This window comes from Festucalex cinctus, chromosome 21, assembly GCF_051991245.1.
Source record: "Festucalex cinctus isolate MCC-2025b chromosome 21, RoL_Fcin_1.0, whole genome shotgun sequence".
NCBI lineage: Eukaryota > Metazoa > Chordata > Actinopteri > Syngnathiformes > Syngnathidae > Festucalex > Festucalex cinctus.
Genome location: NC_135431.1, coordinates 16,385,205 through 16,405,863, shown reverse-complemented (window position 1 = coordinate 16,405,863; position 20,659 = coordinate 16,385,205). Strand labels below are relative to the sequence as shown.

The 20,659-nt window shown below is 38.5% G+C and overlaps 1 protein-coding gene across 1 annotated transcript in view; it reads left to right on the top strand.

The window, feature by feature from the left end:
* Positions 1-20,659, top strand: part of ryr3 (ryanodine receptor 3) — a 110,726-nt gene that overhangs the window by 51,227 nt on the left and 38,840 nt on the right. The window contains exons 19-37 of the mRNA XM_077510128.1: positions 61-302; positions 1,840-2,032; positions 2,092-2,308; positions 8,186-8,290; positions 8,414-8,517; positions 8,924-9,007; positions 10,077-10,236; positions 10,338-10,482; positions 10,572-10,777; positions 11,438-11,612; positions 12,664-12,872; positions 12,977-13,140; positions 13,290-13,338; positions 13,429-13,589; positions 15,312-15,474; positions 16,009-16,095; positions 17,311-17,537; positions 18,322-18,534; positions 19,509-20,109. Coding sequence (XP_077366254.1) covers positions 61-302; positions 1,840-2,032; positions 2,092-2,308; positions 8,186-8,290; positions 8,414-8,517; positions 8,924-9,007; positions 10,077-10,236; positions 10,338-10,482; positions 10,572-10,777; positions 11,438-11,612; positions 12,664-12,872; positions 12,977-13,140; positions 13,290-13,338; positions 13,429-13,589; positions 15,312-15,474; positions 16,009-16,095; positions 17,311-17,537; positions 18,322-18,534; positions 19,509-20,109 — 3,505 coding nt within the window. The remainder of the gene's footprint in view (positions 1-60; positions 303-1,839; positions 2,033-2,091; positions 2,309-8,185; positions 8,291-8,413; positions 8,518-8,923; positions 9,008-10,076; positions 10,237-10,337; positions 10,483-10,571; positions 10,778-11,437; positions 11,613-12,663; positions 12,873-12,976; positions 13,141-13,289; positions 13,339-13,428; positions 13,590-15,311; positions 15,475-16,008; positions 16,096-17,310; positions 17,538-18,321; positions 18,535-19,508; positions 20,110-20,659) is intronic.

Below are 20,659 nucleotides of genomic sequence, written 5' to 3'. Positions count from 1 at the left end.
TAAAGCCAATCAAAGTCTGCGCCTGTCACAATAATGCCTGCATCTGCTTTCACTTCTTAGTATGAGGCCAAACATCTTTTTGGGCGTGGCCGAAGGCTCGGCCCAATACAAAAAGTGGTATTTCGAGCTGGTGATCGATCAGGTGGACCACTTTGTAACGGGCGAATCCACTCACCTGAGGGTGGGCTGGGCCAACACAAAAGGCTACGCGCCGTATCCTGGTGGAGGCGAGGGATGGGGAGGCAACGGTGTCGGAGACGATCTCTACTCTTACAGCTTTGACGGTCTTCACCTCTGGTCAGGTGGGGGGACTCTTTACTGCCGCTGGCTGATCCTACACAAGGCAAATGCGTGTATTTGGTGTGTAAACTTAGAAATGAAAGTATTTTTTTTATTTTTTATTTTTTTTTAAGATAAATTCAGATTTGCACAGGATGAAGGCTGGTTATCAAAATAGTTTAAATTTGGGCGGGATTTTTTTTAATATATATATATATATATATATTTTTAGTATTTTATAATTGATGCAATTTTTAAGACTGATAAAATAGGGATTTTTGTAGGGCTGGGTATCGATTCTAATTTCCTCAGTCGATTCGATTTCGATTCACAAGAGTTCGGTTCATTTTTTCACGATTAGATTCGATTCACTTCTGTTCAATCCGATATCGATTGATTATGGAACATCAATTCTTAAATGTCAAAGACATGATAAAAACTCCACAAATATTAAGTTCACAACTGGTCAAATTAAGTCATTTAATAATTGTAAATATAAATTTTAAATATTCTGAATTGTCTTAAAGTCCAATAAGTCAGGTCTTCCATAAATTTAAGATAATACGTTTAATGTGAACAGTAAAAAAATAAATAAATAAAAAAAATCAATTTTCTTAAAAAAAAAAAAAAGGGAAATAAATTTATGTAAACAGTAATTAAAGAAAAAAAAAACAGTAATAAACAAAAAAATAATAATTGGTCTTTAAAATTAACATTTCTTAAAAAAGAATTATGGGAAATAAATTCATGTGAGGGCGGCACGGTATGTCGAGTGGTTAGCACGTCCGCTTCCCAGTTCTGAGGTCTCCGGTTCGGGTCCAGGCTCGGACCTTCCTGGGTGGAGTTTGCATGTTCTCCCCGTGCCCGCGTGGGTCTTCTCCGGGTACTCCGGTCTCCTCCCACATTCCAAAGACATGCATGGCAGGTTAATTGGGCGCTCCGAATTGTCCCTAGGTGTGCGTGTGAGTGTGGATGGTTGTTCGTCTCTGTGTGCCCTGCGATTGGTTGGCAACCAGTCCAGGGTGTCCCCCGCCTACTGCCCAGAGCCAGCTGAGATAGGCGCCAGCAGCCCCGCGACCCTTGTGAGGAATAAGCGGTCAAGGAAAAAAAAAAAAAAAAAAAAAAAAAATTCATGTGAACAGTAATTAAAAAAACAAAACAAAACAGTAAAATACAAAAAAAAATTGGTCTTTAAAATTCAATTTTCTTAAAAAAAAAAAAATGTAGGAAAAAAAAGGAGATATTTAAAAGTTCGATTTAATGTTTGAATTAATATTGGGCTTGAAAAGGAAAATCAATTCAATATTGATTATTCAATTTCTTTTTTTTTTTTTTAACCTAGCCCTAGATTTTTGGCTAAAATGAATAGAATAAAAAAGGACAGTAACATCTGCTAATGCACTTCCAGCTATGTATTGAATAGAGATGGGTGAGAACCGATACTTCGTGAAGGTGCTGAGCCCTGAATCTAAAATTGGACAACGAAACAAAAAGATAAATTAACCCCACCCCCCATCATCCTTACCAACATTCACAATGACCGTTCCTCTCGCTGTGCAGGTCGCATTCCTCGGGCGGTGGCCTCCATCAACCAGCATCTGCTGACCTCAGACGACGTTGTTAGCTGCTGTCTGGACTTGGGCTCCCCCAGCATGTCCTTCAGGATCAACGGGCAGCCCGTTCAGGGCATGTTTGAAGATTTCAACACGGATGGATTCTTCTTCCCCGTCATCAGCTTCTCTGCTGGTGTCAAGTATGAACTGGAAAAATTGCAGCTCTCAAATGTTGTCATATGACCTCTTGCTTCATCAGGGTGCGTTTCCTGTTGGGTGGTCGCCATGGAGATTTCAAGTTCTTGCCCCCTGCTGGTTACTCTCCGTGTTATGAGGCGCTGCTGCCAAAGGAGAAGATGTACGTGGAGCCTGTGAAGGAGTATAAGAGGGATCACGAAGGGGTACGAGACCTGTTGGGGACGACACATTTTCTGTCCCAGGCTTCCTTCATCCCCACTCCGGTTGACACCAGCCAGGTAAGGGGATGCTCTGAGAGGGCAAAAACTTCTTGACAATAATAAATAACCTGATTGATTTGTGAAAATAACTGCCTCACCATCTACTATATTTTTTATAGGGGTGTCAGGTGTTTTATTTATTTATTTTTTTAATCATAATTAATCACACGACTTCAATAGTTAACTCGCGATTAATCGTAAGTTTTATATCTGTTCTAAATGTACAAAACAATTCATTTTCTAAGTTTCATACTCTTGTTAACATAAAAATGAAAAAAAAAACAACTAATAGAAATATGGCTGCATCTTTTAGTCATTGAATTAAATTGAGTTAAAATTAAAAAGATGCAATGTAGTGTAAAAAAAAAAAACCCGAGTGTGATATTGATTTGTGTTGGTAATTTTTTATTTTTTTATTTTTTCTTCTTTATTGAACATATAAACAGATAAACAGCAGAGATAAGGGAAAAAAAAAACAACAATCAAAAGAGAAGAAAATCCCAATAAAATAATCATTCAATCAATCATAACTTAAATGTTCAAAGGGAGTAGGAAGAAGTTAGAAACTTATCTAGTCCTACCCCTTTTACTAAATATATTTAAACTTATTTCATTATTAATACAATTTTAATTTACTATTATTAAAATAATAATAATAATAATAATAATAATAAATAAAATATATAACCCAAGTTATATATATACACAAGTGCACTTAAACATATTCACATTTACCAAAAACATATATACATAAATTTACTAAACATATACCATAATACCTATCTAGATCATTTACACATACTCACATGTACAATTTTCATATTCTGGTCTGACATAGATAATTTTTTTGAACTTTACTTTTAAACATTTTTTTAAACTCCAGCATTGAGTCACAATTTTTCAGATCAATTCCCAAATGATTCCACAGATCAACATCTTTTACAGATACACACCTTTGCTTAATATTTGTTCTTGTTTTGGGTTTTTTGTACACACTTGTACCCCTTATATCATAAGGACTGTGTCTAATTTCAAATAACTTCTGAGTACTGTGGCAGAGTAAATTGTTATAAACTTTATACATTATTTGTGCTATTTTAAAATCCACCAAGTCATAAAATTTCATTGCATTTAATTTAATAAATAGTGGATGTGTTGGCTCTGTATACTTTGATCCATTAATAATTCTTATAGCTTTCTTTTGCAATTTGAAAACGGTGTTAGTATTTGTTTTATATGCCATTCCCCATAATTCCACACAATAGGTCAAATATGGTAATGATAATGAACTATATAATATATATAATGATTTCATGTTTAAAACATCCTTACTTTTATAGAGTATCCCTATGATTTTTGACATTTTCCTTTTAACAGTTTCTATGTGTGGCTTCCAACATAATTTATCATCGATAACAACTCCAAGGAATTTATTTTCATTCACCTTTTCTATTTCAATTGAATTCACCATAATTTTGACTTGATGAGTGATTTGTCTAGTGCCAAAAACTATGAACTTGGTTTTATTTAAATTCAATGATAATTTATTCACATCAAACCAGTTTTTTAATATATTCAATTCATACTCCACAGTAGTCAGAAGCTGCTTCAGGTTTTCTCCTGAACAATAGAAAGTTGTATCATCAGCAAATAAGACACTTTTCAATATTTTTGAGGCACAGCAAATATCATTTATATACAGTATAAATAATTTAGGGCCGAGCACAGACCCTTGGGGAACTCCATGAGTGATCTTCATGTGTTCTGATTGTACATTATTAAACTGCACATACTGATATCTATTGTCCAAATAACTTTTCATCCACTTAGAAGCTAAACCTCTTATTCCATATTTCTTTAATTTATTCATTAATATAGAATGATCTATAGTATCAAAAGCTTTTTTTAAATCCATAAAAATCCCAACAGTAAATTTTTTATTATCTATTTCGGTAGATATTGCTTCTACAAGCTCCATGACTGCCATTGAGGTGGTCCGTTTTTCTCTAAACCCATATTGGGTTTCACTTAAGAGCTTGTGTTTCTCAATAAAAATCTCCAATCTATATGAAAAAAAATTTTCTAGAATTTTTGAGAACTGTGGCAACAATGATATTGGTCTGTAGTTATTAAACGTGTGTCTTTCTCCACTTTTCTAAACAGGAATGACTTTGGCTATCTTCATTTTTGATGGAAATATACCAGTTTTAAATGATAAATTACAAATATATGTAAAAGGTTGTACAATATATTCTATAATACTTTTTACTAATGTCATATCAATGTTAAGACAGTCAGTAGACTTTTTATTTTTTAATGTTTTCACAACATTTAATACTTCTATATCATTAACATCATTAAGAAACATTGTGGATGAATTATTTAGTGTTCTTATCTATTTCATGTTTGTTTCTTGGCTCTGGGATTTTGTTTGCCAAGTTGCTGCCCACGTTAACTAAATATTCATTAAAATTATTAGCTATGTCTGAAATTTCATCAATTACCACATTGTTATCTTTTATAAAATATTGTGGATAATTTGTTTTTTTTTAGAACTTTTTTTAATTACATGATTTAGTGTTTTCCATATTTCTTGTGTATTGCTTTTATTCTGTTCTAATAATCTTTCTTTCTTATTCGAATAATATTTGCTAATTTATTTTTATAGATCTTGTACTCTGTTTCAGCTTCCACAGTTCTCAATTTAATAAATCTTTTATATAAATTATTTTTCTTTTTACATGCATTCTGTATCCCCTTCGTCATCCATGTCTTATTTGGACCTTTATACTTTCTTGTAATTTTAATTAATGGACAATGTTTATTATATAAAGAAATAATAGTTGACTGAAATTCACTATATGCAGTATCAGGATCGTTATTTGAATAAACCTCAGACCAGTTGTGTTTCTCTAAATCCAACTTAAAGGCAGCCATGGAGCGTGGTGTTCTTACTCTAGTTTCAAATGTGTAAGTAGTCGGCTTCATCTTTTTATCAAAATAATCATCAAAAATTGCAAAGATAGGGAGGTGATCACTTATATCATTAATAAGGAGTCCACTTTCTATTTTAAGGTCAATTTTATTTGTGAATATATTATCAATTAGTGTAGCTGTATCGATTGTTATTCTACTAGGTTTTATAATAACAGGAAATAAACTATTACTATACATCATATTTATAAAATCAGTTTTCTCATCTCCATTAGGATTTAATAAATCAATGTTAAAATCACCACACAATATTCGCAATTTTTTATCATTTGTATAACTAAGAATATCTGTTAACTTATCGTTAAATGTATCAAGACATGATCCTGGTGTCCTATATGTACACAACTTATAATTACGTTTGATATATTTTTTTATGTGAACTTCAATAGTTACACATTCCATTACATTATCCACAGTAGTAGTTAGATGTTCAATTTTACTACATTTGAAAACCTTAACATATATTGCAACTCTTCCTCCCCTTCTGTTTTCCCTATTTATTGTAAACAATTCATATCCTTCCATTTCCATATCGCTTATTTTCTCATTATCAAGCCATGTCTCTGATATGGCTATAATTTGGAATTTATTTATTTTACTCAAGCATTTTTTAATTTCTGTAAAATTTTTATATAGACTTCTGCTATTAAAATGTATGATTGAGAATGCACGAAAATCCTTACTTACATTTACATTGAATTGCTCATTTGTGTGGTACTCGCAGACAAGGTCATAGTTGTTACTACATAAAAATTTATCTGGGTCAATGCCATTTTCTGGATCAGATGTCTTATGTTCCGTATAATCAAATATTTGTAAATTTTTTGTATTTGGGTATAGATTTTCCATTCTAGTATTTGTCAACTTTTCCCGTGTCTTCCTTCCTTTTATTGATGAGTTGTGTTGGTGCAAGTGTCTGGGTGTGCTTGTACGGGGATGAATTATAAGCTTGTCGTATTTTAGGCTTTTCTGCCACTAGATGGCATAATTGCATTTTTAAGACATTGGTGACAGCTCAGTACATTTTTCTGTTCATGTTAAGAGCTATCTGATCTTTAAAAGCAATTTAATATTCTTAAATTTTTTGTAAAACCATTTTGTAGCACTTATTCTCCCAACCTGGAGAATTTTTTCTCCACTCCGTTCCCCCCCAACCCTATCCCCCACAACTTAACATCTCCAACTGCCTTCCTTTGTATTCTTAAGCACCCTTTCAAGGTGTTCAGCACTTTATCCCCCGCAACTGTACATCAACTGCCTTCCTTTGTAATCATAAGTACCCTTTCAACGAGTTCAGCACCTACCCTCCCCCTGCCACAAATGCACATGTTTTGTACACAGCATGTAAAGAATCAAAAGAAAGTCGCCGATTGTTCATGCTGGAGCATTTCTCCAATTTATATGTAGCGCTTTGTTCCTATGTAGTCAGACTGCACATCTTCATGTGAAATAAAAACATTTTCGAAGTTATACCTTCTCTTTCTGTGTTGTTTTTTCAAAACTGAAATTGAACTGTTTGGGTGGTAATTTCATTCTTCTGTTCTAGGAATATGTGATATTTCCAGGGTAGATTTTTATTATTGGTGTGTAGGCTGCAATCAAATTCCCATTCACGAAAGATTTTCAATAGAAATATTTCAGATGCAACTACGCTCTTCATAAAATGACAGGCTATTGTAATAAAAATATTTTTTTACGGCAAATTCAAAATGTTTCTTGGCTCAAAAGACAAAACAGGATGTTGGTGAGTACCTACTGGCCCCTCCCTCCACCCTCAAACACAATCGTTTGCAAAACAATTTGCAATGCTCTGGGGTCAAAGAGCGTTTTGCAAAATGCAAAACAATTTGCAGCTCAATGGAGACAACGAACACCCCGAGAGGAGATCATTAGTTCTGCGAAGGGGGGGGGGCATGCAGCGAAAAAGGAAAATTCCGGGATGGTGATGGGAGTACCAGTGGGAGTTTCACGCAATTAAACATTTTTAATCGTAATTAACCAGTTAACTTGCAATTAATTGCAAATTTTATCTGTTCTAAATGTACAATAAACTATTGTTTTTCTAAGTTTCAATTCTCTTGTTAACATAAAAGTGGAAAAAATGTTAAAGTAATAGAAATATGGCTGCATCTTTTATTCATTGATACAGAAATGTCATAATAATTCATAAAATTGAGTTAAAATTAAAAACTAAAAAAACGAGTGTGATTTATTTGTTGGTCCTTTTTCTGCCACTAGATGGCATAATTGCATTTGTAAGACATCAGTGACAGCTCAGTACATTTTTCTTTTCATGTTAAGAGCCATCTAATCTTTAACATGAAGTAACTTGTGAAATTCTGCACATTTTTAAAATGGTAAAATAAACTTGACGCAGCTCTCCACAAATATATGCATTATTATGACATTTATTATTGCTAAATTTTGACGTGGACGTGTCTGCTGCATTGTGACTGGAATTACCCCGGTATGGGCTTTCCAAGTAATGGGCGGCCATTAACTCTTTGACCGCCAAAAACGTAACGATTAGTAAAATCAAGATTTGTGCTGCCATAAAGTGAAATGATGTCATCTACGTTTTTATTCATTTTTTTTCTTCAATGGACGGGGAAACGTCTAAGTGCAGCGCTGCCTGGTCAATGGGTTGTGGAATCAAAAACACCAACTAACTATGGCCAGCAGGTGGCAGCATTGTGTCTCTTTTCAATGGGCTGCCGGTGTATGAAATTACAATGAAACGTGATGGAATTTGATGAATGCTTGGAATCGGCGAATTGGCACTGTGTTTTTTTTTTTTTTTGACGCACTCATTTTTACACCCCTAATTTTGTAGGTAAATCACTGCAAAACAACGATTTTTATCACATTGCTCAACCATCTGTTCCCTTTCTGCCTGTGTAGATTGTTCTTCCTCCTCACATGGACAACATCCGCGACAAGCTGGCAGAAAACATTCACGAACTGTGGGGGATGAACAAGATCGAGCTCGGATGGACGTTTGGCAAGGTACACCTGCTGCGTTGTGTCATATTCCACACGCCGGTACAGAAGAACTGATGCACTTTACATTCATTGTTTGACTTTGCAACATTTTATGGCCTATACTGGATATTCAGCTTCTGTTTTCAGGTTCGGGATGACAACAAGAGGCAGCACCCGTGCCTGGTTGATTTTGCCAAGCTGCCTGAAACCGAAAGGAACTACAACCTGCAGATGTCCAGTGAAACACTCAAGTAAGGCCACTTATTAAACTCGTAAAGGCCACGCTCATTAAACGCGTGAGCAGATTTAGTTGAGAATAAAAAGCAATGCTTGTAATGACTTGCATCTGCTGAGTGAATTCCAGTATTGATCTTAAAAGATGTTGCTCCGAAGAGCTGATCTGAGCCAAGTGCGCACATAAACATTTGGTTTGGCTCAATAAAGTGACCCCGTCCTTGCAGTAATCTCATAAAAAAAAAAAAAGTCTGGTACCTCCTACTGGTTGATCATCACATCCAAAACAATTACAAACATTTTATAATAAGCTGGAGTAAAAAAATTGGAGATGGTTGATTAGATAAAATTGGCAAAACCATAATAAGGCTGTTAATGGCTATAATTTTTTTATTTATTTACTTTCTATGACTTTATTCACAGGACTCTCATGGCTCTTGGATGTCACGTTGCCCAGGTCAATATTCATGCGGAGGACGATCTGAAGAAAATCAAACTTCCCAAAGAGTAAGTTTGGATTTTTCACTTTTGTGTGTTCTCATTTAAAGATTAGAATGAGGTAAAAATATGAAAATGATGGCTTCAAAATCCAAATCACAAAAGTGAGCACACCCCTCACATTTCTGCAAATATTTAATTCTTTTTACATTTTAACTTTGGTGTGCACTCACTTTTGCTTGTATTGATTTATTTATTTAATGACTGTATTTAGTTTTCATATTTTCTCTTACAAGTGTACTGAATTATGTTTCTACTAAATTGTTTATTTAATGTTCGTATTTAATTATTTTTCCCATTTTCACTTAGAGGTGGACTCGCTTTTGTTGCCAGGTTTTTATTTTGAGGGAGCAAGTATATTTACACTATTATATAAAATGTACGCTGACTACTTTTCATTGCGTCATTTTGTCAGTGTTGTTCTAGGATAATATATACACATTTAGTTAAATAATTAAAACAGTATATGTAAAATGATTTATTAAAATGGAACGATATTACAGGAATTTTTTTTTAACATAAATGCTTAGTGGTTCAAATTAAAGCACAAGAATACCTGCAGTCGAGTGGTTAGCACGTCTGCCTCCCAGTTCTGAGGACTCCGGTTCGAGTCCAGGCTCCGGCCTTCCTGGGTGGAGTTTGCATGTTCTCCCCGTGCATATGTGGGTCTTCTCCGGGTACTCCGGTCTCCTCCCACATTCCAAAGACATGCATGGCAGGTTAATTGGGTGCTCCGAATTGTCCCTAGTGTGCTTGTGTGCGTGGATGGTTGTTCGTCTCTGTGTGCCCTGCCCAAAGCCAGCTGTGATAGGCTCCAGCACCCCCCGCAATCCTTGTGAGGAATAAGCGGTCAAGAAAATGGATGGATGGATGGATGAATACCTTTACAAGCATACAAGCATACCTTTACGTGCACATTTCGCACAGAAATATCTGAGTTGAGATTCGAACTCGCAACCTCAGAAGACAAACATGCTACCTACCAGCACCCACCATTTCACCATCAAAAAAATAAAATAAATAAATAAAAAAGGCCAGAAAATCTTTTAGTATTATTATTATTTTTTTCTCCCTCCAGCTACATGATGTCCAATGGATACAAGCCTGCCCCTCTGGACCTTTCTGACGTGAAGCTGAGTGCAGGTCAGGAGGTTCTCGTTGATAAGCTCGCAGAGAATGCACACAACGTGTGGGCCAAAGACAGAATTAAACAAGGATGGACCTATGGAATCCAGCAGGTGGGAATCGGTCTTCTGCCCGTTCTTGACTTGATAGTGAATGACATAAGCTTGTCAGTATTCTACTGGCCAACTTACTACTAATTGTTTGTTTGTGGCAGGATTTAAAGAGCAGACGCAATCCTCGCCTGGTGCCATATGCTTTACTTGATGAGCGCACTAAGAAGTCCAATAGAGACAGTCTGAGGGAGGCCATCAGGACCATGGTTGGTTATGGATATGACATCGATCCTCCAGACCAGGAGGGTAAGAACCTTCGAGGGACTTCATATTACTGTCAGAGTATTCAAGGTGGGCCACGAGCTAACAAGGATCCTTTGAACGACTTCTCCCAGCTATCCACGTGACGGACAATCAGAGAATCGAGACCCTGAGATTCTTCCGCGTGGAGCAAACGTACGCGGTGAAAACCGGGAAGTGGTACTTTGAGTTTGACGCCCTGAGCGGAGGCGATATGAGGGTCGGCTGGGCGAGGCCAGGCTGCAGGCCGGATGTGGAGCTCGGAACGGACGACCAGGCCTTCGTCTTTGATGGATACAGGGTAAATAAAGAAGTCGCCTCAATCATCATTTGGGCCAAAAATTAAGAGTTCTACAAATAATAAATCTTTTTTTCCATCTAAGTCAGCTACATATTCTGTTAGAAAGAACAATTGACTCATTCAAATCCAAAAACGTATAAATATGTTTTAAATACTTTGTCCTTCACTTCCAAAAACGTATTTATACGTTTTTTTCTGGGTTTTTTTTATGCTAAAGCATACAGAAGGCTTTGATGCAGCTTCTGACATGAAGAGGTCACTTAAAGCAATGGAGTATAAGAGATCGGAGACCATCTCTCTCTTTAAAAAAAGTATAAGATAAATAAAATAAAAGTATAAGAGATCAGCCTTGGCCATGTCACAATAAGCTCTTTTTGACTGTTTTCAACAGGTTGGTGAATATTGATGAAACTTAGCTATATTCTAATGCTAATTGCTGCAAAATGGAAACAGACACAAATACACTTTTTTTCTCCTGAAGAAAGAAGAGACTAATCTTTCTTTTGGTAGGGTCCATGTTTTTATACCAATAGAAGAGAATATTGAATACAATAGTAAAACAGCCGGGCGCGAAGGGTGTTGCATCACTGAAAATGGCTGGGAGTGAAAGAGTCAAATAATCGAAAATCCCAACATAACGATGGACTTTCTTTTCTCAAGGGTCGGCGCTTACACGCCGGGAGCCGCTACTTCGGGCATCCGTGGGAAAAAGGAGACATTGTGGGCTGCATGATCAACATGGAGGACAAATCGATCATTTTTACCCTGAATGGCGAGCTCCTGATCACCAACAAAGGCTCCGAGCTTTGCTTCACTGACTTTGAGATGGAAGATGGTGAGGGCTTGAGATGCTTGTTATTCCACAACAAGAACCAGTAACATAATTAGTTTAATCAAACAATAATAACAATAATAATAACTTAGAATTAACTGCGATTGGCAGTTCAGTTCAGGGTGTACCCCGCCTACTGCCCAAAGCCAGCTGAGATAGGCTCCAGCACCCCCCGCAACCCTTGTGAGGAATAAGCGGTCAAGAAGATAGATGGATGGACTTATAATTAATTGAAATTCAATTACAATTTCAATTATTACAATCCATCATTCCAAAATCAGCATAATCATTAAAAAAAAAAGAAAAATACCGGTAAAACTATTTTTTGTTGTTGTTTAAATTTATACATTTGCACCGTCTTTACATCCGAAAGGAAATTGCATTCTTATGTTTCAATAAATGTGATTTTTTTTGTTCTTTTTTTATTTATTTTTTTTATTTTTTATTTTTTTTATTTTTTATTTTTTTTAAACAAAAACACCGTCTGCACACTGCACAGTCTGCACTTCAACTTCAAGTTTTTGCCAACATAAATAAATTTGTATATATTATAAATAGGTATTATTCTAAATTCTGTTTGGTCCAAAAGGAACTTACATAATTTTAGTGTTTCTATTTTTTATTTTTTTTTATTGGTTTTAATATTTTTACATTTGTAAACATTTTCTTTTTTTGTACCAAAAAAAATAAATAAATACTGCACAGTGCACAAGCTGAACTCAAACTTCAGGTTTTTGCCAACATAAATAAATAAATACATTTATATTATTATAAATATGTATTATTATAAATTCTGTTTGGTCCAAAAGGAACTTACATAATTATAGTGCTTTTATTTTTAAAATTGCTCTTAATATTTTTTAATGCTTAAACATTTTCTTGTTTTGTAATCAAAAATAAATAACTGTTTGAATAATTGATATTTCAATTATTGCCAAAATAATTGTGATTATTACTTTCTCATAATCGAGCAGCCCTACTTAAATTTACATGGTATTATTTTTTTTAAATGGAGACTTAACACTATAATTTAATGACATTTTCCCTTATTTAGGTTTCGTCCCAGTGTGTAGCGTGGGCATATCTCAGGTCGGACGCATGAACCTCGGGAAGGACGCCAGCACCTTCAAATACTACACCATGTGCGGCCTTCAGGAAGGCTTCGAGCCCTTCGCCGTCAACATGAACCGGGAGATCACCATGTGGTTTAGCAAACGCCTGCCCACTTTTGTCAACGTACCGCAAGATCACAGGGATATTGAGGTGATTACATTTATACAGGCAACTACAAACAATCAAATTCTTGTATGTGCAAATATGATCAACAACGTTATGTATCCTCTCGATTTGGACCTGATTGGCCTCAGGTGACGAGAATTGACGGGACAGTGGACAGCCCTCCGTGTCTTAAGGTCACCCACAAGACGTTTGGCACCCAGAACAGCAACAATGAAATGATCTACTGCCGGTTGAGCATGCCTGTGGAGTTCTTCGCTGCAGACATGCTACTTGAGGAATCATTTAAACTCAGGTCAGACTGCAAATTGCCTTTTTTTTTTTCCTTTTGAACTTGAAGTAATCATTTTTTTTCTCATGTCAATGTCACATTGATAAATGCTATTACTTCGTCTTAATTGGTGCTGATTTGCTCCGCCGGCTTAAATAATTTGTCCTCTGCAGCCATCCTCCAAAAGAAGACGGAGCTACTGATTACGGGAGCATCACGACTGTAAATTAGTATTTGATCAAACACAACTCAGCATTGCAAATGGTTGATGTAAAGTAGTTGAATGTTTTCCACGGCGTGTGCTCATGACAGTACTCCCACTCGGTGCGAGTGTTTGCCGGGCAGGACCCCGCGTCTGTGTGGGTGGGCTGGGTCACGCCGGACTATCATTACCACTCAAGGAACTTCAACCTCAACAAGACGAGAACGGTCACCGTCACCTTGGGAGACGAGAGGGGCCGGGTACATGAGAGGCAAGTTACCTGGCTTTTATCCTGAGTTATGGGGATGGACATAGACTCTGAGACATAGAATAGCGGTGGCATTTCTGTCAGGAGCGCTCTGGTCTTCATGTTTGCGTAACAGCAAATACAGTTTTCACAATTAAAATCCAAGCATCCATCCATCCATCCATCCATCCCTCTCCCTCTCTCTCTCTCTCCATCCATCCAACACTTCATCCATCCATCTCTCATCTCTCTATCCATCTCTCCATCCATCCATCCAACTCACCATCCATCCATCTCTCCATCTCTCTCCCTCCATCCATCTCTCCATCCATCCAACCATCCATCCATCCATCCATCCATCTCTCTCCCTCCATCCATCCATCTCTCTCCCTCCCTCCATCCATCCATCTCTAATCCATCTCTTTCCCTCCATCCATCCATCTCTCATCCATCTCTCATCCATCTCGCTCCATCCATCCAGCCGTCCATCCATCTCGCCATCCCTCCATCTCTCCATCCATCCATCTCTCATCCATCCATCTCTCCCTCCATCTCGCTCCCTCCATTCTTCCATCCATCTCTAATCCATCTCTTTCCCTCCATCCATCCCGCTCCCTTCCTCCCTCCCTCCATCCATCTCTCCATCCAACCATCTCTCTCCTTCCATCCATCCATCTCTCTCTCATCCATCTCTCTTCCTCCATCTATCCATCTCGCATCCATCTCTCCCTCCATCCATCTCTCATCCATCTCGCTCCCTCCATCCATCCATCTTTCATCCATCTCTTCCCTCCATCCATCCATCTATCATCCATCTCTCTTCCCTCATCCATCCATCTCCCTCCCTCCATCTATCCATCCGTCTCCATCCATCCATCCATCTCCCTCCCTCCCTCCATCTCCATCCATCCATCTCTCTCCATCCGTCCCTCCCTCCCACCATCCATCCCTCCCTACTTCCCTCCATCCATCCTTCATCCATCTCTCCATCCATCCATCTCTCCATCCATCCATCTCTCTCCATCCATCTCTCTCCATCCATCCATCTCGCATCCATCTCTCTCCCTCCATCTATCATCTCGCATCCATCTCTCCCTCCATCCATCTCTCATCCATCTCGCTCCCTCCATTCATCCATCTTTCATCCATCTCTTCCCTCCATCCATCCATCTCTCTTCCCTCATCCATCCGTCTCTCTCCCTCCATCCATCCATCCATCCATCTCTCTCCCTCCCTCCCTCCATCCCTCCATTCCTCCCTCCATCTATCCAGCTCTCCATCCATCCATCTATCCATCATCTGTCCATCTATCTATATCTCTGTCGTTTAACACATCTAGATGGAAATACCACGTAGTCAATAACTCGATGAATATGTGCCAAGCTGTTACCTGCAACAAGGTGGTTGTGTTAAAAAAAAAAAAAAAAAAAAAAAAAAGTCAATAGTATTATTAAAATTTAATATCATTTAGTGTTTCTTGGACAGTTTGTGACGGAAGACAAATTTCTTACTTGGCCAATAAATCTGATTCTGATCATGCTGCAATTTTCTGCACTTCTTTCTAGCTTCTTTTCTTATATGACTTTGACTCCAGAAAGAATTCTGAATCTAAACGAAACCTCCCTTTATCCACTAAAGCTCTGAGCTCACAGCCTCTCACACATTGATGGAGACAAATGGTGGAGGTCTGCCCTCTCAGCACTCTTTTTTTTTTTTTTTTCTTCTTCCCCTTCCTATCGACATTAGTGTCCAGAGAAGTAACTGCTATATGGTGTGTGGAGCGGACGCAGTCGGCCCTTCTTCATCCAGCCGCTCCAACTCTGACGTGGAGATTGGCTGTCTGATGGAACTGGCAACTGGCCTCGTTTCCTTCACTGCCAACGGCAAGGAGCTGTCTACCACTTATCAGGTAAATACGAGGCGAGCATGAACATAGCAAGGGCTATTACCGTCTTTTTTTGCAGTATATGGTATGTTTTATTCCCATGTGAATTTATTGTGATTATTTTAGCGATTCTATCACTGTATTCATTCTCAACTACAAGTTTTCCACTGGTTATTGCTCTCAGCTCCATAACAATAAACCTGGACGGTGCCTGGACACATTAGTATTCAACAAACATTCAAGCAATTTGTCTTCCCTAAAGGGAAACAAGTTTGCAGTGCAGTAAATTACGCCTGCAGATTTGTACTTCTGTGTTCCAGTGTTTATTTTTTTTTCCATTGAAGACGCATCTGCACAATAACTCATGTCGCACCTTGCTTTCATATTTTAGCTTTTTAATATGCTGCAACCTGCCTATATAGATGTAGACCTTGAATATTTTCCATCGCCTGTCTTAAAATTGTTTCTGGGAATTCAAGCTGTGATGAAAAGCTTTACTGTATGAGACACCACATGAGCTTGAGTGGAGTTCTCTAAAGCCACTTTGCTTGTTTCCAGGTGGAGCCAAGCACCAAGCTGTTCCCTGCTGTGTTTGTACGGCCCACCTGCGCAAACCTCTTTCAGTTTGAATTTGTCAAGATTAAGGTTTGTATCGCACTCTGAATGACATTTACAGCTAGTGTAATAGATGCTTGTATGTTATACTTACTGTACGGTACAGTTGAAGATCAAAGGTCAAAAACAATTCATTCTAGTCAACTTTGGCAACTTTATAAAACCGTTTTGAAACTGATTAGTGCGATGGGCGACCATGGTTTTGATACACATTTCTGAAATAAATTTGTTGATATGACCTTTAGTAAGGTTGTCTTACAGGACTGTCTCAGAAAATTTGAATATTGTGATAAAGTTCTTTATTTTCTGTAATGCAGTTAAAAAAACCCAAAAATGTCATACATTCTGGATTCGTTACAAATCAACTGAAATATTGCAGGCCTTTTATTATTTTAATGTTGCTGATTAAAACTCAAATATCCTATCTCAAAATTAGAATATTTCCTCAGACCAAGTAAAAAAAAAATTCCATGATCAGCAATATTAAAACAATAAAAGGCTTGTAATATTTCAGTTGATTTGTAATGAATCCAGAATGTATGGAATTTTTGCTTATTTAATTGCATTACAGAAAATAATGGACTTTATCACAATATTCTAATTTTCTGAGACAGTCCTGTATATATTATTAATAATACTTTCATTTCTGTGAAGACAATGATCGTGTAAATTTTTTTTGTCACAATGATTCGGAAACAGATCCATCAATATGAAATACTTTATTCCAATCAATGTTCGCCAGCGTTTACATTCTAACATGATTACTTCTAAGATATTCCTAGTAAATCACAATGCCCCATTACTGGTAAGCTGTTTAGAACAGGCCCACAGGCTACTTATGTGGTCCTTGCCCACGGGCACCCCGTTGGTGACCCCTGGTATAGACAATTGTATATAATAAATATTTCAAAAGTGATTGTGCTTGGGAGGTCCGACTCTTCACATAAACTTTATCGCTGACTAATGACTACATTGAATGTTTAAATATTAATGACTTGACAATATTGTACCGAGCAACCACAGCAAAGAGATATGTGAACTGTTTTCCTACATTTCCTGTTCTGTCACATTCATTATCTTTTCCTTTTTGCAAATAATTCTATCAAAAAGACAAAGATAAAGCGAAACACATTTGTTGAGTTAAGCCTTTCACATTCTTAGAGTCTCATGAGACGCACGCGAGAATAATATGAGAAAAAAAAAAAAAGAAATGCATTACCTTTCTGTTCTTTCCCTTATTCCCAGGATGCCATGCCAATTTCTTCAGCAATCTTCAAGAGTGAGCACAGGAACCCGGTGCCTCAATGCCCGCCGCGACTGGACGTGCAGACCATCGTGGCAGTGCTGTGGAGCCGCATGCCGAACACCTTCCTCAGCGTGGAGACGGCTCGAGTCAGCGAGCGACACGGATGGGTTGTCCAATGCTTGGAGCCGCTGCATATGATGGCTGTGCATATACCTGAGGAAAACAGGTGGAGTCAAATCAATATTGAGCAACTAATCCTTGGCAGTTGTATAGTAGCTCTATGCTGCGGCGGTTTGACACCTTGCATCAGAAAAAAGGTTTTAGTTGACTTTTTTTTTTTTTTTTTGTCAGTGTGTTAAATTGAATTTTATATCTCAAAAGTACGAGAGGTATTGGTGCTCAGCATTAGTGAGTACTGAAAGAGTGAATATGTCGTGCTGGAGGTTGGATCCAAAGCGCAGACGCAAATAATGTTTTAACTCTTTAACAACTTGACTAAACAAAAAACAACGAGAATGCATCGAGAATGACAAGACGCCAAGCCCCCTTGGGCTGTGGAGCTGCACAGAGGAACAGTGGTAACAGAAGCAATAATCCGACAAACACACACACTTCTTAGACCACTACTACAGACAGTGAATCGATCTGATTGGTTGTGACCAAGTAAAGGATTAACTAATTAATTAATTGATTTCAGATTGACATCACAAAGCTCCTGACATCACATAGCTGTCACATAACTTAAAACCAGTTGAAACTAGATACTGTTACATCAATTCCATACAGACACTTGACCTGACGGTCATGAACCCGAACTTAACAGGTCATGAACTCAAACTTAACCCTGGCGTGACCCAGGCATAACAGAATACTCATACTCCCGAGTATTTTCTGACTGGAGGATGTTGCATTACACTCAATATTTCACTTCGCTGCATTCGGTAAAAAAACGTACTGACAGATTATTTATTACGACTGATCCCCTTCATCTTTTGCCCTGCTCCTTTCAGGTGTTTGGATATCTTGGAATTATCCGAGCATGAAGACTTAAGGAAGTTCCATTATCACACTCTAAAGCTGTACTGCGCACTCTGTGCCCTTGGTAACACCCGTGTAGCGCATGCCCTCTGCAGCCACTTGGACCAATCGCAGCTCCTCTACACCATCGACAATCAGTATCTCTCCGGCATGCTAAGGGAAGGCTTCTACAACGTCCTCATCAGGTTTGTTAGCTGATGAGCCCAATCTGCAATCCTTTTTTTTTTTTTTTTCAGCTCAGTATTGTTTGTGCTCTTTAATTCACCTGAAACCTATTAACTCATTCACTCCCAGCCATTTTTACCTTCGCTCCCGGCTGTTTGACTGGATTTTGACAGCCCACAGAATATTGTGTTCTATTGCTATAAAAACATGGAACCTGCTTCTTTCTCTTCTTTCAACAGGAAAAAAAAAAGTATATTTGTATCTGTTTCTGTTTTGCAGCAATTAGCATTAGAATATAGCTAAGTTTCATCATTATTCACATTCCTGGTGAAAAGACCGGCAAAAAGAGCTTGTTGCAACATGGCCCTGGTTGATCTCTTACACTGTGTTACCACCTGCTGGCCGTTTTTGTAATTACTACCATTGCTTCAACCTTTCTCTTCAGTTCAGAGGCTGCATCAAAGCCTTCTGTATGCTCTAGCATAAAACAACATGATAAACATATAAATACATCTTTGGGATACTGGTAATATTTAATATAGAACGTACTTATACGTTTTTGGGAGCAAATGAGTTAAAAAATCCCATACCCTTCACCTTACCCGGATACTTCAAAGTCCCGCTAGAGTCGTGAAGTTGTCAGGAGACCAGAGGAAGGATCAAAGGAAAGAAAGATGAAGCAATGTGAAATTCAGCAGCAACCAGACACCCTGCAGGGTTGCAAAACCAGAATCTTTCACCCACCCCAGAAACCTCTAAATTGCAACAGATTAGGGCGATCTCAAGAGACCAGAGGAAAAACTAAAGGAAGGATAGATGAAGCAGAGTGAGATCCACAGACACTACACCACTGATTCAGCGACCAGTGGGAGAAGCAAATTCTGCTTGAATTTCAGTAGATGCTGGTGTGGTGGAGGTGGCATGCGCGAGAACCTCCACCAAAAGAAATCCTGACTTGTAAATAAGCACCACTGATTGTTATGTTTGCTTCCAGCATCCATCTTGAAACGGCGAAGGAGGCTCGCCTAATGATGAACAACGAGTTCATCATCCCCGTGACGGACGAGACGCGCTCAATCAAGATGTTCCCCGACGAGACCAAAAAGCACTCGCTGCCCGGCGTGGGCCTGAGCACGTCCCTGAAGCCCCGGGTCAACTTCTCCCCCACCTGCATCGTCAGCACCAAGCGCCAGCAATATCTCCACAGCCCCCAGATCCCGCTGGACATCCTTAAAGAGAAGGCCATCAGCATGCTGACTGAGGCCGTGCAGGGCGGCGGCATCCATATAAGGGACCCGGTGGGCGGGAGTGTGGAGTACCAGTTCGTGCCCATCCTCAAACTGATCGGAACGCTGTTGGTCATGGGGGTCTTAAACAGCGAGGAGGTCAGACTGATTCTCCTCCTGATCGATCCCAACGTGTTCGGGGAGGGGGAGGAGGCCAAGGTGGACGAAGCGGCTGTTGCCGGGGAGAAGGAGGAGGTGGGCAAGAATGAGAAGAAGGCTACGGAGGCGGGAGAAGAGGAGACGAAGGAGAGCAAGGCGGCCGTCCGCGGTCTTCTGGAGAAGTCGTTGCCAGAGTCTGTCAAACGGCAGGTGGGATGAGTGATCAACGAAATGCGCATGTACAATTTAGTTTGAAATTAGCTGCAAAAAGCTCGAGGCCAGATGCCAGGTATCAGGAACTGGTACCAGTTTGATACCAGTCCAATTCCAGGTATCAGAATTGGTCCAATACCACTCCAGTACCTAGTATCTGTCTGATACCGGGTATTGGTCCAATACCACTCCAGTACCTAGTATCTGTCTGATACCGGGTATTGGTCCAATACCACTCCAATACCTGGTATCTGTCCGATACCAGGTATTGGAATATCTGTCTGATACCAGGGAACGGTCTGATAACAGCCTGATACCAGTTATCACTATTGGGCCTATACCAAGCCTTATTTCAAGCTACTTACCGGTACTAGTGACAGCCTTTGTGGTCACTTTATAATCAGAAACTAGAAGAGCTGTAAATTGCCATTATTTCATGGAATTCTGAGGCCAGGTTATTAATAACAGGTATCGGTCCGATATCAGTCTAATACCAGGTATCCCTATCGACAGCTATTGCTAGTTATTTCAAGGTATCGTACTAGCG